Source organism: Ailuropoda melanoleuca, chromosome 3, assembly GCF_002007445.2.
Source record: "Ailuropoda melanoleuca isolate Jingjing chromosome 3, ASM200744v2, whole genome shotgun sequence".
NCBI lineage: Eukaryota > Metazoa > Chordata > Mammalia > Carnivora > Ursidae > Ailuropoda > Ailuropoda melanoleuca.
Window position 1 is genome coordinate 122,985,266 of NC_048220.1, and position 17,901 is coordinate 123,003,166.

The 17,901-nt window shown below is 36.4% G+C and overlaps 1 protein-coding gene across 7 annotated transcripts in view; it reads left to right on the plus strand.

Moving 5' to 3' along the window:
* DROSHA (drosha ribonuclease III) overlaps positions 1 to 17,901 on the plus strand; it is a 117,755-nt gene that overhangs the window by 42,784 nt on the left and 57,070 nt on the right. For 6 of the 7 annotated variants that reach the window (XM_034657054.1, XM_034657059.1, XM_034657058.1 and 3 more), the window contains 3 exons: positions 8,310 to 8,479; positions 15,884 to 16,008; positions 17,631 to 17,730. In XM_034657054.1, coding sequence (XP_034512945.1) covers positions 8,310 to 8,479; positions 15,884 to 16,008; positions 17,631 to 17,730 — 395 coding nt within the window. The remainder of the gene's footprint in view (positions 1 to 8,309; positions 8,480 to 15,883; positions 16,009 to 17,630; positions 17,731 to 17,901) is intronic. The other variant, XM_034657056.1, reaches the window with a different exon arrangement.

Below are 17,901 nucleotides of genomic sequence, written 5' to 3' on the forward strand. Positions count from 1 at the left end.
GCTCTTGACCCCGTCTTTTGTGTGCTGAGCTCTCCTTGCTTTCCTCCTGGCACTCTGATTTGTCTTGTGTGCCTTTTGTTTTTCATTTACTCATTCTAGTTTAGATTTACCTCAAGATTTTGTCCTTGATACCCTTACCTCAGTTCAAATACTCAGTCACAATGGCTTATTTTTATTTTAGGTTAGAGTTACTCATATTTTTGGTGTTATTGTTAATGCTTATTTCGTTTGGAAAATGCATTCAAAAGCTTTTCTCCTTTGTATAGCTGGTTTTATTTTACTGAGAAGTCTACTCATGTGAATGCATCTTTGATTTTATAATGGAGCTTTAGCAGCAAACTTACTAGAAGATGGTGCTATAGTGAGCTTGTTGAAAGCCTTTCCTTTCTCAATCTGTCTGCCTCTAGGCATTTTATGACCAGACAAATCATAAGAGAAAGTGGACAGTTTTAAAATCATCTTAAAGAAAAATCTTATGTCAGAGATTTACTTTGTGGGATTTGAACTCTTGCAAAATGTTTCTTATAACTATGTAGGGATAACATTTAGGTTGTCATAAAGAAAAAGACCTATTGATTTATTTTTAAACAGGATTTACCTTTTCATTAGACTTCCCTTTGAAAATACATATATTAAAACACCCTGAAAGAGACAGAAAAATATCTAATGTATAAAATGCATTTTGGTATCAGATGGCAAATTATGATTGTTTTGTTTTTTTACAATACGACTTCATTAAAATCTTTTAGAAAATGATGAATTGAAAAACATTTTGATATATATTTTCATTTTTTTTTCCTGTGCATAGGCTGTTTCTACCTAGTTGTCATCATACTAATATATGGCTTGCATCCTAGTTTTTACTAATTCATTGAACAGATGGATAATTTTAAGAAACATGGTATGTAGTGCTGAATTTCTTATCAAAAGAATAGCATCAATTTATGCTGCCATGAAAAATGCATTCTTAGTCTTCACATTTTGGACCCTTCCTCTTCCCTTCCTTCACTTCTTCCTCCTTCCTTCCTTCCTGTAACTCCATGAGGCTAAGGAGTAAACAGTGTCTGTCTTTTATCAGTGCTAACGTACTACTTGGCACATAGCAGGGACTCAATAAATACTTGTTTACTGACTTTATTTAATTGATCACAATAGTGCCTTAGTTAATTATTCATGTATTTTGTTACTAATGAGAGTGAATGTACTTTCAAACATTCTTTGGTATTATCTCTTATTTTTAAAAAGTAAACATTTGAAGTATAACAAACACTGAAAAGTGCACATATCATAAATATAAGGCTCAGTGAATTTTCACAAAGTGAATATGACTGTGTACTCAGCACTCGAATCAAGATTACCAGCATTCAAGGCCCCCTTTGCAGTCACCTCCCAGCTTCTCAAGGGTAGCCTCTATTCTGACTTGAAAACGCCAAGTTAGTTTTACCTGTTCTTTAATTATGGAAACTAGAATTGTGTGTTCTTTTTGTTTTTGTCTTCTTTTGTATTGTGTGTTTTTGAGACCCCTGTGTCGGTTAACTATATTTGGTCCATTGTCATTACTACATAGTCTTATATGGTATAATAAAGATGTATTTAACCTGTGATTAATGGACATTTGGGTATTATCTGTTTTTGGCTCTTTCAAATAGCATACATATGTTCACCATTACACTTGTACATGAAATTTGAGGAGCATATACTTATGCTTTCCCATTGTGGATATTTACCTAGGAATGGAAATTCTAGTTTTGTTTATATTGAGCTTTGTAGATAGTTTCCAAGTTTTCCAAAATGATTGTCTCATTTTCCCTCCCCACCAGCAGTGTATAGGACAGTTCAGTTATTCCACATCCTCACCAACACTTGGCATTTTTCTTTCTTTTTCAAGTTAGCCATTTTGATGAGTGTTCAGAGGTATCATATTACAGTTTTAATTTTCACTTCCCTAATGACTTATAAAATGGAGTATCATTTCATGTATTAAATAACTGTTTGGATATTGTCATTTGAAGTACCTGTTTGAATCTAGCTTATTTTTCTATTGGGTGATGTCTTTTTCTCATTTATTTGTTAGGTTTTTTTTATATATACACCATATATGAGACTTTTGTCAGATGTATAGGTTGCCAGTACCTTCTCTGTGGATTGCTTTTTCAGCATCTTAGTGGTGATTTTTGATGGACAGAAATTCTTAATTTTAATATAGTCCAATTTACATATTTTTTTATACTTACCTTGTTTATGAAGTCTTTGCCTATCCTAAGGTCATCAAGATACTCTTCCTATATTTTCTAGAAATTTAGATCTCTGATCTGTCTCAAAATTTGTTTTTCCAGTTGGTATGAGATATGAGTCAAGATTCCTTATTTTTATTTTATTTTTTTTTAAGATTCCGTATTTTCAATATGGATATTGAGCTGACCCTGCACCATTTATTGGAAAGATCATTCATTCTTCATTGAATTGAAGTGTTACTTTTACCCTTTATTGGCTCAACTGTGTGTGTGTGTGTGTACACAAATGATACGAAAGTGTATAAAGTAAAAAAGTAAATACCCCCTTCTAGACTTGTGAAAATGACTAGATGCTATATATGGTTTAGTTTGTATTCATTTTACCCTATATAGGGAAATTTATGCTTTTTTCTTTAAGTGGGGATAACACTAAATAAAGTTATACAACTTGCCTTTTTAGATGTCCTCTATAAAAATACATTGCCTCATTCTTTAACACCTTCATAGCATTCCATAGTATGAGTGAACATTAATTTTTTTGACAGTTCCTCTAGTGACAGGTATTTTGGAGGTCTCTATTTTTTTCCCCATTACGTATAAATACCTTGACAGTGGTCTTATGCATCTCCTATAAGGGAGAATTCTAGAAGTAAAATTATTTGTTAAGACAGTGTTTGGAAATTGTTGCCCATTGTTCTCTAGAAAGGACATGATATCTATCTTTAACCAACATTTTTAGCGGTACCCTTTTTTTGTGTATCTGCCAATACTGGATATCATGACTTCTACAGTTGTGTCCATCTGAGAGGCACAACGTAACCTCACATTATTTGCATCTTACTTGAACTCGTATGAGAATGAACAGCTTTCATACAGTTCAGGTATTTCACGATCCTCTAATGCTCATTTGCTTTTCATCTATATCAATTTATTATGTCTAATTGAAGTTTTATCAGTCATTATCATTTTTCTTTAGTTTCCCAGTTTACCCAGTTTTGAAGATAGCTGTCTCATTTGCTCCATATAAATTTATCCAAAATGAAGCTTATAGTTTAAACCAAGGATTGTTCAATTCAGGCCAACTGACCAGCAGTCAAATCACATGCAGCTAATTTATTGAGATTTTAAGGACTTTCTCTAATTTTTGTTTCTTTCCAATCCCCGCCTCTACCTTTGGTAGCCAAACCATTGATAAGAGCTCTTGTAGAGTTAGTTTAAGGTTTTATTCTGGCTGGGGCTGGGGCTGGGGCTAGGGCAGGGCATAATTCAAGATAGGAAGGCTCCTCTTATGGGAAAGTCTGTTCACTGCGTGTATCATCACTGTTACTAAAGCTTCAGAATTCCTGAATCAGTTTTATGAGTCGGTTATTGTGCAAATTGATTTCTGGAAATTGCCCCATTCTGGTGAAGTAGTTTGCAGGTATGGCTGAGAGAGAGCCAGAGGCTGGGAGACTATCTCAGAATTCCCAGGGAGCCAAGTGTAGTTTAAGAAAACATCAGTTGATACAGCATCTTTTTCTATTTGGAAAGTAACTTTCTGGGGGGGGAAGTTTAGGAAATATCCGTTAATACAAAGTTTCAAAAGTTAAGATGTAAAGACATGTTAGCAGGAATATACATGAGACGTGATAATGCAGTTATATGGTTATTCTCAGTGTAGGCAAAGAGGAAGGTATTTTTATAGTTCTTAAAATAACTATTACACTGTTGAGAAATACTTGTTTAACCAGCCATATTCTTACTACAAATTCCCTAACAAATTGCCCCCCTACCATATAAATAATCAAGCAATATAAACTGAGAGAATTGGGTCTCTAAGAAACACTTTATAAAGTCTGTCAGTTCATTAATGACTGTCCAGATTCATTCCCTGAAACACAAACTCCAGTTCTTCCCGAATAATGAGCCGTTGTCACAGTTCCAGTCCCAGTGCTGGCAGAATTCCTGCTAACCTTAGCTTACCCGCTCTAATTTCTCATTTATATCATGTCCTATTTATCTCAGCCAATGAGATAAAAATTACTTCCTAGCCCTCAGTGACATAGTTCCATAAATCCCCAACATAAACTTGTAGCAAAGCAGACAAACCAAAAGAGCCAATTCATTAACATTAGTAAATTCATGGCAGCCTGTGAGCAAGCGGCCATGTTATTTATCTGCTTCACAAAGTCATTCTCACAGATATTTATGGAGTGTCTTTTTTCCTGGGCTGGGTGTGAGGGATGCAGCCCTTGCCCCGCAGGCTCTGACAGGACTCGAGTCTTGTCTTCCTTTTTTAAGATTTCCATAAGGATTGCACCCCAGTACCCAACCTGGAGCAATGCCTCGATCCCCCTTCTCAGTAAACCTTTCATTTCAGGTTCTCTGTCTTGGGTTTCTGCTTTGTCACAGTGGTAAATACCTGTCTCTTTATGTTGTAGTTGCCATTTAAAATACTTAGCAGGTTTCAACATGGATTTACAATTTCTCATTCAACACTACTGACTTTGCACCTAATATGTGTATGTTTTTAAATGTTTCTGGTTTCTATGCTGCTGTAAAGCTCTCCTTTCTCATTAGCAGCTTTGCACCCAAACTAGGTAAAAGCATTCTTACAAGCATTTGGTGGCCTTTTTTCTTTTTCTTTTTTTTTTTTTAAAGATTTTTTTTAGTTGAGAGAGAGAGAGAGTGCACGCATGCACGAGTTGGGGGGAGAGGCAGAGGGAGAGGGACAAGCCGAGTGCAGAACCCGAGGTAGGGTTCAATCGCAGCACCCCGAGATCATGACCTGAGCTGAAATCAGATGCTTAACTGATGAGCCACCCAGGCACCCGTGTCCCTTTTTCTTTATCTTGCAGGTATTCTCCTAAACTTGGCCCTGTCCTTGGTTTGTAGGCTCAAGTATTTCTCTCTTCCAATAGCTTTTTTAGTTTTTTAGTCTTTTCACTTTAAATTCATAGCACTTAGTCTCTTTCACTTCTATTTGCAGTGCCATGAAGTCAGCCCTCTGTAACTGCTGGTGGGGAGGTTTTAGTGCTATTCTGTATACCTGGCGTTGCATATATTTGCTCCTTCTACCATATACCACCTTCCCCAAATAAAATTTGAGCTTTTTTTTCTAATCCTTATAACAAAACAACACTCTCTTCCTTCTTACGGCATGCTGGGCTTCTGATGGATCCTGGTAGGCCCGCAGAGCTCTTTAGTGATACTACCAAATATAGAGATTTTGAGCCAAATACTATTTTACTCTTTTCTTGGTTCCTAGTGAATCTAGTCAGTGTGGTAGTTCTTCTCAAGCCTGTCTAGGGTTTCTTTTTCTCTCTGCTGTTCTCTATGTATACACAGGCAGTGTAAATCAACGTATTCCGGCTTTAGTGTTGTCTTTTCCATCTGTTTGCCTCAGACTCCCTGGAAGAAGAGACTACTGTGGGCTCAAACAGACAGGCATTGTGATAGGCATTATGGCTTTGCTAGGCTCCTTAGCGAAGAGGGGAGCATCATTGATTGAGGAAAGCATGTTATATGCAGGGAGATTGAAATGTCTTTTGAGACAGACTCTTGAGAAATATGCCCTTTACAATGGAAGTTTGTTAATCAAAGGTGACTCTTGGGTTTAAAGCAGATGTTTTGTAATGAGGCATAAAAAATTTCACTGCTGTGAGAATAATCTGAATCAGTAGGTAGAACGTGTCCTCATGTGGGTTGATTGTGTTCTAGTCACTTCTTGGACATTTTTTTTCGGGGGGGGGGGAGACTCAGTGTCTTTGATTAAAAGAACTCTGATTTCAGAATGTTATCTACAAAGACTCCTCTAGGAACTATTATGATTAATCATTATTAGCCTACATGCTTCTTAAGGGCCTAGAGCTTGTGTTTTTGTTTTTTTCCATGACTGTGACACAGGACCACTCATAGTGCGTGGCACAAAATGCTAATAAACCTGCTTATCAGAGAATAAAATCCAGAGCTTTTCCTGTGCTCTGTAGAAGCTTTGCAAGATCCAACCTCCCTGCCACCTCTTTGACACTTTCTTCCTTACCTCACTCCATCCACGTTGCCTCTTTGCAGTTGCTGGGACACATCAGTCCCACTTTACCATAGGACTTCTGTTGTTTTTTTCTATCTGAGACACTCTTCTCCCAGAATACTGCATAATGGGCTCCTCTCCTTCTTTCTAGTCTTTGCTCACAGGACACCTCTTCATAGGTTCCTTCCCTGACCACCATTTTAGATACAGCTGCAGTCCTTTGCCCATTTTGATTCTTCATAGAAGCGTCTTTATCTTGACCTGATCTATTTTGTGGTTATTTTTTACTGTGTCTTTCCCTTCTCTGGAATAGAAGGGGTTTTGGTTGTTTAGATCACCGCTGTATTTGTAGGGTCTGGAAGAGTACCTGCTGCATAATAGGTGCTCAGTAAATATTTGTTGAATATAAGCAGGTATTTAATGAATGAATAAATGCCTACATATATGGTAGCTCTATAGCAGCAATGCTGTCTAGTTCCATAACAGTGTCTGAGATAAAAAAACACAGATCAAAAAAAAATTTTGATCTTTACTCTCTTCTTTCTCAGATGTATAGTCCTGTCCAGGTTTTTTTTTTTTTTTTTTTTTAAGATTTTTTAAATTTTTTATTTATTTGACAGAGACCGCCAGCGAGAGAGGGAACACAAGCAGGGGGAGTGGGAGAGGAAGAAGCAGGCTCCCAACGGAAGAGCCTGACGTGGGGCTCGATCCCAGAACGCTGGGATCACACCCTGAGCCGAAGGCAGACGCTTAACGACTGCGCCACCCAGGCGCCCCAGTCCTATCCAGGTTCTTATCACAGCTACCCACATTAAAGATCTTCAGCGGTGCCTGAGTGGCTTAGTCAGTTAAGCGTCTGCCTTCGGCTAAGGTCATGATCCCGGGGTCCTGGGGTGGAGTCCCACAAGGGGCTCCTTGCTCAGCGGGGAGTCTGCTTCTCCCTCTTCCTGCCACTGCCCCTGCTTGTGCATGCTCACTCACTCTCTCTGATAAATAAATAAATAAAATCTTAAAAAAAAAAAAAGATCTTTCATCCTCTTCCTTTTTTTAGTACCCCAAATTCCTTGGGTGCCATAGATTCCTCTAGCATATAGGACACTCTCATTTGTGCCCACCCATTCCCACCATCTTGGTCCCTAGTTTCTCCATCAAGCGTTTGGCCCTATGCTGGTATTCCTAGCATATCTCATGACCTGAGGAGGGTAGTCATTGTCCTCCAAACCTTCAGAGCTCTTGTCCTTTCTTGGGTTGGGATTAGGCAAAGAAAAGGGGTATAAGGTGATTGCACATATTGATCAAGAAGTTAAGCCCAAAGAGAAGGCATAAGCCTGTGAACCCAAAATTCATGCCCACATTATATGAATGTCTTTGGTTCATCAAGTACCAGATTAATTGGCTCTTTCCAAGGTACTTTAATTATGTCCTTTGTTGTTTTTATCCTCTGTACTTGGTAATAATACATGCTTCTGTAAGCCTCAGAATACTTGGTATTTTTTCCATGTACTAACTCCGTAATGATCTTCATGATATTAGTGCAGGCTTTTTAACACTATTCATCACAGCAGGTGCAGCACATTAGCACCAAAAAATTAGACCATAATGCAACAATAGCTTATTGGAAACATCCATAAATATCTCATAAAAGCTTAGAATTTCCTTAAGACAGTAACATCACTTCTAAAGAGCTTTCATCTGTTACCTTAGAAAGAATGATAAAATATTTAAGACATAACATAGTTCTGTATATTATAAACCGTGGCTCTTTATGCTAGGGGGTTTTAAATTTATTTAGGTAGGCACTTTTTTATATTCATACCTCACAAATGGAGCCTGTTATCATTTATAATGTTGTTGCCATTTTAGTAAATGAGATGGCTTATGAGCACTGTTCATCAATGAAACAAATGGCTTTTGTATTATTTGGCACCTGGTTAAACAATGTAAATTCTAAATTACTTTTTTATAAATGCTTTTTTTCCCCTCACCATCTTGTTTTTTTCCTTATTCGGCTGATGATTGACTGTTGAGTAGCTTTATTTTTCCCTCTCTTTCCACTCCCACCCAAGATGGAGGAAAGGAAGTGCTGTCCATGCACCAGATTCTCCTTTACTTATTACGGTGTAGCAAAGCCCTGGTTCCCGAAGAGGAGATCGCCAATATGCTGCAGTGGGAAGAACTTGAGTGGCAGAAGTACGCAGAAGAATGCAAAGGCATGATTGTCACCAACCCTGGAACGGTATGTTCTGGTGCTTATACATTCTGAGACTGAACCATCTTCTTTCCAGTTTGTTCACCAAACCAGTAACAGAACATTTTAAAAGTTTTAAGTATTCATTCTTGTCCTTTGAGTAATTTTTCCTTTTAAATATTTAGTAAATAAAAAAAAATACTACAATATAGTCATATTTAGTAGTAAGTTCATCTCATTAGTAAATTCTGCCCATTGTGGAGAATTTTGAAGCTTTTAGATATGTTCAGATCTTATATTTTTCTGAGTATAAAAGTAATATATCTTCATTATAAAAAGCTAAGAAAATAGAGAAAGAGCCCAAAGAAGACAACAAAAGTTATCCATAATTCCATTTTCCAGAGATGTTACTATTCCCTTTTCTAGTCTCTTTAGAGACTTTCATATTGTCTTAAAACAAAATTGGCATCATACAATTAAATATCCATATTTAGACCTTTTTCTTCTCATCCTCTTCCAGAAACAACAATCGCAAAATTATTTTTCCATAATCTTAAATTTCTTTACAAGTGTAATTAAAAGGCTCCTAAGTTATTTAATTAACCCCCTATTATCGAACACCTAGGTTGCTTTCAGATTTTTGCTGTCACCAGTATTGCTGTATTGAATTTGTATATGTGTGTATAAACACATATATACATAAACATGTATGTGTTTTTGAATATGAGTCCATTTAATTTTTTAGGAAGAAGTCCTGTAAGTGACGTTAATAGGCTGAAGTTATGCACATTTTTAAGGCTTTCGATACACGTAAATTGCCTGCTAGAAGGGTTGTAAAATTTGCACTTTGACCAAGGGTATATAAGCATGCCCATTTCTTCATATTGGTTATACTATACTAGCTTAACAAAAAAACTGTCTGATAGGGGGAAAAAATTACATAGTTCAGTTTTGTATTTATTTTGGTTTCTAGCAAAAATTGGTATTTTAAGTGCTTATTGGCCTTTTGTCTTTTCTTTTGGTAGTGGCCTATTAATATCCCTTGTCTAATTTTCTTTTGTGGTATTTGTCCTTTTTATTGATCCTTTGCCATACTTATTACAAGTATTTCCCATTTCTTTGTTTCTTAAGTGTTTTATATTAAAATTAGCTTCTAATATTAATTTTTGAAGTAAAAATATAAAAAATTAAGAACAGAGAATTAAAAGCCAAGTAGGTTTCTCTTATAAAGAAAATACTGTTTTATATATTTATTTGAATTACAATTTTTCTCTGCAGTATGTTACTGTTTCATAAAATAGTTATATTTTGGCATCTTATCAGGATAAAGTTTTCCAAAAATGGAGAATTAAATATTTTTATGTAAAGAAACAGAATAATCTGTTTAAACAAAGCTGTTGTTTTTAAAAGGCTGCCAAATTGTTTAATAGCCTTGATTCATAAAAATAAAAACTCTGGATCAACTTTTTGTAGCATGACAGTAACATCTGCACAAACAAAATGTTACTATTTGCAAATCAAACATTCCAGCTAATACTGATTATTTCACACAAATCTAGAAAGTGAAAGTGTTTAATAAAAATATGTTTAAACATAAAACTTGTTTAAAACTTAAGAAAATCATACAATTTTTGCTATTGTATTGTTAAGCCACATAACTAATGGTTAAAGTAACTTTAAAAAAATAATATAAGTCATAGCATTATGACAGTGTAACTCTGAATTTGATTTTTCTTCTTTAAGCAGTTGCATAAATTTACATTTCTTCTGCCAGTTTTATAGCCGGGTCAGAAGATGGGTGGGAGTGAGGGTGGTGGGAGACACACCTTTTCATTTTGGTGGGTCTGCTTGAAGAGTCCCGTGGTCTGCAGTGCACACTTTGGGAATACTTTCACCCTGGGGCTTCTTTCCATAGTGTGGTTAACATTTCCTGAAATCCTAGAATCAGTTGGAGAGCTTTGGAAAATGTAAGAATGCCCTGAACATCCCCACCCTACATATACTCCCAGGTAATGGGGCCCAAGGATCTGTTGTTTAAAAAAAAAAAAAAAATCCCCAGGTGCTTTTCTGATTCAGCCATTCATGGTTTTAAGCCATTGGCAGGCATAGAAGGACATGTACTCCATTACCACGATTATTATTTACCTCATTTGTTGGGGGACTACTATGTGAGTCGGGTGATAGTAAAGTCTATAGATTATGTATGCTGTTTGTCCAGGTGCAGACTCATGGCATATCCATGTGAAAGGAGTCTGTGATGAATTGCTGAATTCATAGACAATTCAGTACAAAAGCCAATCAAGAAAGCCTGTAGTTTCAGGCGAGATCACTGGGCCAGGCTGCCGGGGATACTTCATAAATGCTACAGGGAGGTCTTTAAGGGATTGAGAAATTGTATAACTTATTGGCATGATTAAATGTACATACTTGGGAGGATATATGGCCAGTTTTGAAGGTAATGAAACCAGATTAGTCAGGATGAAACGTTTATGTTGGAAAGTAATCAGAAATAAATTGAGAAAGGTAAGTTTGGGTGCCAGACTTGGGAACATGTTAAAGTTAATAAAAATATGTTTAAAGGAGGACAATATCCTGAAAACTCAGTATCACGAAAACATCCTTTCATTCTATCTTTAGCAAATAGAGCAGAGTAGACATGGCACCACATTTCATCCTCTGCAGTACTTGCTTTGAAAGATTACCCAGTGGTAAGAATATTGGGGAATTTATTAAATTTTTCAAGCCATTATGGTCACATTAAGTACTTTATTGCTGCAGAACTTAAAAGAATTAATCTCCCTCCCGAGGCACTTTACCTCTACCAGGGAATACTTTGGTCATTAGCAAGAGTATTTTTTATTCTTCCACAAAGCTGGTGTGATGGATATTGCAGGGTGTGGCCAAAGTCTAGAACTTATTTCATCTCTCCCTGCTATAAATTTAAAGATGCTATAGATATTTTAAATCACTGTTTCCTTGGTTGATGCCATAGCATGGTGTTTAAAATCATGAAAACATGAATAATTCACTAGCATTTTCAGTTGTGCAATTCCTCTTTTAAAACTGTATCCCGCTGCTTTGATATACAAAATCTTGGCAACAATTCCTAGACCTAAATAACATGCTGCTACTGATGATGGGCATTTAAAATAATTTTATATTAGGTTACCTGTGACCAAAATCTTCTCTAGTTTATTAATTTTGAGAGCAGAGATCAACTTTATCAGATACCTAGTGACCTTTTGACTGTTAAGTGGCATTCAAATATTCTTTTAAAACTTAAGTGTAAGTTGTTTTTTAACTAACATGTATGAATTTACACAGATCTATTCACTCCGTCACCTGCTTGGATTTGTCCGATGGCTGACTTGGGGCTGCAGCTCGTGGGGTAACCAGCTTGTTTTAGTTGCTGGAAGGTTTCCTGGTTTTACCATTGAAACCCCTCTGTCCTGGACAAACCAGGCCACCAACCAAACTCTGGTTGTGGGCATTGCTTTATGACAAAATGAAGCTTACTGGCCTCCATGTGAATCAATTCTGTAGCATTTGGCTCTAAAGCAGCTGAGCCAAAGATGCCACAATCTCCTGATAAGAGTTTAGTTTCTAATGAGGGACTGTTGTGAGAGTTGAGAATAAGCAAGGAGGTTGCTGAAACTCTATGAGCTTACCATCTTTGTACAAACGAACTTTTAGGATGAAAGGAAGGTATTTTGTTAACTGAAGGAGGAACCCTCTGTTCACTTCTTCCTGTATTAGATCTTAAAAAAATGAGGCTTTCTGTTAAAATTTTAAAATTGCCTACATGGACATAATGAGAAACTTAACCATTTGATTTTTGTGTCACCATACCTTCTATTTTAAAGGTGTAGAATTAAAGGAATACATTGGATCACGAGCAAGATAAGGATGCCCAATTTTATTCAACACAGTAGTAGAAGTCCTAGCCAAACTAACAGACACATGAAAAAATGTTCAAAATCATTAGCCATCAGGGAAATTCAAATCAAAACCACACTGAGATACCACCTTACGCCAGTTAGAATGGCAAAGATAGACAAGGCAAGAAACAACAATTGTTGGAGAGGATGTGGAGAAAGGGGATCCCTCCTACATTGTTGGTGGGAATGCAAGTTGGTACAGCCACTCTGGAAAACAGTGTGGAGGTCCCTTAAAAAGTTAAAAATTGAACTACCCTATGACCCAGCCATTGCACTACTGGGTGTTTACCCCAAAGATACAGACGTAGTAAAGAGAAGGGCCATATGCACCCCAATGTTCATAGCTGCATTGTCCACAATAGCCAAATCATGGAAGGAGCCGAGATGCCCTTCAACAGATGACTGGATTAAGAAGCTGTGGTCCATATATACAATGGAATATTACTCAGCTATCAGAAAGAACGAATTCTCAACATTTGCTGCAACATGGACGGCACTGGAGGAGATAATGCTAAGTGAAATAAGTCAAGCAGAGAAAGACAATTATCATATGATTTCTCTCATCTATGGAACATAAGAACTAGGAGGATCGGTAGGGGAAGAAAGGGATAAAGAAAAGGGGGGTAATCAGAAGGGGGAATGAAACATGAGAGACTATGGACTATGAGAAACAAACTGAAGACTTCAGAGGGGAGGGGGTGGGGGAATGGGATAGACTGGTGATGGGTAGTAAGGAGGGCACGTATTGCATGGTGCACTGGGTGTTATACGCAACTAATGAAGCATCAAACTTTACATCGGAATCTGGGGATGTACTGTATGGTGATTAACATAATATAATAAAATTAAAAAAAAAAAAAAAAAGAAGTCCTAGCCAAAGCAATTAGGCAGGAAAAAGAAATAAAAGGCATCCAAATGTTAAAGGAAGAACTTAAACTGTCACTATTTATAGATGATACGACTTTACATATAGAAAACTCTTAAAGATTCCACCAAAAAACTATTAGAACTAATAAATGAATTCAGTATAGTTGCAGGGTAAAATATCAGTACACAAAAATTTGTTGCATTTTTATAATATACAAACAGTGAACTATCAGAGAAATTAAGAAACAGTCCCATTTATAATTACATGAAAAGAATAAGGTACCTAGGAATAAATTTAACCAAGGAGATGAAAGTCCTGTATGCTGAAAACCATAAGACATTGATGAAAGAAATTGAAGAAGACTCAAATAAATGGAAAGGTGTTCTATGCTCATGGATTGGAAGAATTAATATTAAAATGTCCATATTACTCAAAGCAATCTATGGATTCAGTGTAAACCCTATTAAAATTCTGATGGCATTTTTCACAGAAATAGGAGAAACAATCCTAAAATTTGTATGGAATCACAAAAGATCCTGACTAGCCAAAGCAGTCTTGAGAAAGAACAAATCTGGAGGCATCATGCTCCCTGATTGCAAACTATACAATAGAGCTATAGTAATCAAATGGTATGGCATTGGCCAAAAAAACCAGACAGACACATTGGTCAGTGGAACAGAATAGAGAGCCTGGAAATAAACTCATGCATATATGGTAAATTAACTATGACAAAGGAGGCAAGAATATACAATGGGGAAAGCACAATCTCTTTAATAAATGGTATTGGGGAAACTAGACAGCCACACGTGAAAGAATGAAATTGGACCACTACCTTATGTCATACACAAAAGTTAAAATGGATTGAAGACTTGTATGTAAGATCTGAAGCCATAAAACTTACAGGAGAAAACATAGGCGGAAGCTCGTTGGCATCAGTCTGGGCAATGATTTTTTGTATCTGATTGCAAAGGCAACAAAGGCAAAAAAGTAAACATGTGGAACTACATCAAACTAAAAAAATTCCATACAATGAAGAAAATCATCAACAAAATGAAAAGGCTACCTACTGAATGGGAGAAGATATTTGCAAATCAGATATTTAATAAGGGGATAATATCCAAAATGTATAAAGAGCTCACATAGCACAATAACAACAACAACAACAAAATCCAATTAAAAAAGGACAGAGGATCTGAATAGACATTTTTCCAAAGAAGATATAAATGGCCAACAGGTACATGAAAAGATACTCAGCATCACTAATCATCAGGAAAGTGCAAATCAACCATGAATTATCACCTTATACCTTTCAAAATGGCTATTATCAAAACAATAAGAAATAACAAGTGTTGGTGAGGATGTGGAGAAAAGGGAACTCTTGTGCACTATTGGTAGGAATGTAAATTGGTGCAGCCACTATGGAGAACAGTATAGGAGTTCCTCAAAAAATTAAAAAATATGATCCATCAGTTCCACTTCTGGGTACTTTGAAGAAAACAAAAACGCTAATTCGAAAAGATATGCACCCCCATGTTCACTGCAGTATTATCTACAATAGCCAAGATATGGAAGAAATCTAAGTGTTCATCAACAGATGAATGGATACACACACACACACACACACACACACACACACACACAATGGAATACTGCTCAGCCATAAAAAAGAATGTCTTGCCATTTGCAGCAACATGGTTAGACCTTGAAGGTATTACCCTAAGCGAAATAAGAAAAAGACAAACACTGTATGGTTCACTTACATGTGAAATCTAAAAAACAAAACAAATGAACAAACAAAGCAAAACCAAACTCAGATACAGAGAACAGATTGGTGGTTGCCAGAAGGGAGAGGGGAAGAGGAGTGGGCAAAATGAGTGAAGGGGATCAAGAGGTATAAACTTCTAGTTATAAAATAAATAAGTCATGGGGATATAATGTACAGCATAGTGACTGTAAGTCAGTATTGTGTTGCATATTTGAAAGTTGCTGAGAGAATAGATCTTGAAGGTTCTTATAAGAAAAAAATTTTGTAGCTTTGTATGGTGACAGATGCTAACTAGACTTATTGTGGTGATCATTACATAGTGTATACAAATATTGAATTATTATGCCCAGCACCTGAAACCAATATAATGTTACATGTGAATTATAGTGTAATTTGAAAAAAAAAAAAAAAGAAAGGAAAAACAAGGTACACAAAGAACTAATGGAAAAATATTTAGAGAGGCATCTGGCATCCTGAATAGAAACAAGCCATTCATTTGAAATGTGAAATGAAACAGAATAAACCAGCACACTTCTTCCCCATGATGTAGAATATTTCCCCTGTGCCTTTGGAGAGGTTAAGGAAAAGTTATATCTGACTAGGTGTCCTTTTAAAAGTTTAATTTTTAAAGGTTTCTATGTGGACTCCAAAAAAGGACAAAGTCATTGTTCATTATGCCAAATGGCATAGACTCATTTACAGGGATGACATTATAGTTTTTGTATAGTATAGCTGCTATGATTAATGGGTTTTAAATGATGTTTTCCCTTGGGGAATGAGGCTTTCCCAGAAAAAATCTGATTAATTTCTTCATTACTTAGGTTAAAGTCAATACTGAAAGACTTCTTTTGGGAATAAATGGCTTTGATTTTTCTCTCTAGAAACCTAGCTCTGTCCGCATTGATCAACTGGATCGTGAACAGTTCAACCCCGATGTGATTACTTTTCCGATTATCGTCCACTTTGGGATACGCCCTGCACAGTTGAGTTATGCAGGAGACCCACAGTAAGATATTTCTCGGTGTTTGTCTTAGCCAATTTCACCTTCTACTAACAGCTGAATTAGCAGAGGAATACCCTTTAGTGGATGTTTTCTTATTAAAAAATTCCAAGATCTGGTTTCCAAATTTAGGTTACCAAATGAAACAAGTTTTGGTAGCTCCTGAAGATTTACTTTCTCTATTGATTTGACTGCAGGAAATTATTTTCAATAGATTATCCTTGGCAATTTTGGTCAACATGAGTCCCGTGTATTTTTAACTTTTAAGGAACTTTTCCTTTATTCATCATTATAATATGTATTATTATTATTATTTATTTTTTCAGTGCACTCTAGAGGAAAGTAGCACCATGTTGGTTCCTAGCACTGCTGGATTTATGCAGAATTCTGTTTTGGGAGGCATCTTAATAAGAGCTCAAGATCCCATTCACAATCAAGGGTTGTGTTGTAAGGAGAAGGCATGACTTCTGACTCTTAGAATTGATGTTACTTTCCACATTTGAGTTTTTCCAACTGTCTTATTAGTGTTTTTCTGGGAGAAGATGAGGATGTGTGGGAGTGGAAATAGTACCATTATATTCTTCAGAAGTGTTTGGATTTCCTACCTCGGTAAACAAACAAACAGTTTCCTGATTTAATTCTTTTTTTTAAGGATTCATAATGGGAGAAAAGGGCATGGGAGATTTTCAATTCATAAATACAATTCTGGCTGATACATTAGAAGAGGCTAAAGGGTTTTGTTCTTTTTTTTCCCCCTTTGGATAAAAGTATGAAGCAGTGAACCAGGCACTGTGTAAGTACTTCTTTCTTTCCTCCATTCTCTAAAAAATTGTTACCAAAAAGGAGAGACCCAGCTAAGGCCAAGAAAGGAGCAGTTTCAATATGACAGAAAATTCGTTGAAAGTCCCTTCTTGTCGCAAATGTTAGTAGAATGTGATAGGCTCTTGTGGACTCTCAGATGGCAGGACTGTGTGCTGCTACAGGACTGCATTTCTCTTCATTCCCAGGACGCTTTAACAGGATCCTTTAGACTGATCCAGCTTATCACATACTTGGTTGCAAACAGATATGCTTATTTTTGTCATGGTGAATACAAATTGGTGCACCATTTGTCTTTTTGCCCCTCCCGTGGAGAAATGGATACAGCTGTATAGCTTGGGTATTGGCACAAACGGCGTTCTCTTTTCTAATACTCTCCAACTTTTACTTTCAACGTAGGCAGTTCAGAGACTGACTGTGTCCTTGTTAAGTAAGGGGTCTTTCTTTCATCAACATCAGAAAGTACATATTGAAATAAAATAGGTAATGATGAGAAATGATACATGTTTCTGTTGGTTTTTATGTGTCTTTGGAATTCTTTCTAGAGAGATTCGGACATATATAGTGACATCTCATTTTCAACACAGACGTGTAATTATCAACTTAATCACTAGGTTCCAGATGGCTCTTGGTCATCCTGCCCCACTGCCCCCAAATCAGATTCTCCTTTAGAATGAAGCTTTGTTGCCATTGAGGATATCTAAAAGAATGTAATTTATGATTCAGCAGGCCTATTAAAACAGCTGGTTTTATTGCACTTCAGGTTCTCCTACTTTTTGTCTGAGATGTCTGTCTGTCCTTTTCCTTAGGTACCAGAAACTGTGGAAGAGTTATGTGAAACTTCGCCACCTCCTAGCAAACAGTCCCAAAGTTAAACAAACTGACAAACAGAAGCTGGCACAAAGGGAGGTTGGTATCAAATCTTGTTCTTCCTGGATTAATGATGATGTGCTTCAGGTTTATTTCAAGATTATGCATTACACCATGCTTCTAGAATAAGATGGAAAAACACTTCTTAAAAAATCATGCTTTTCTTTCCTCACATTAGTATACAGATTGATTTTTTTTCATCTTTTAGTA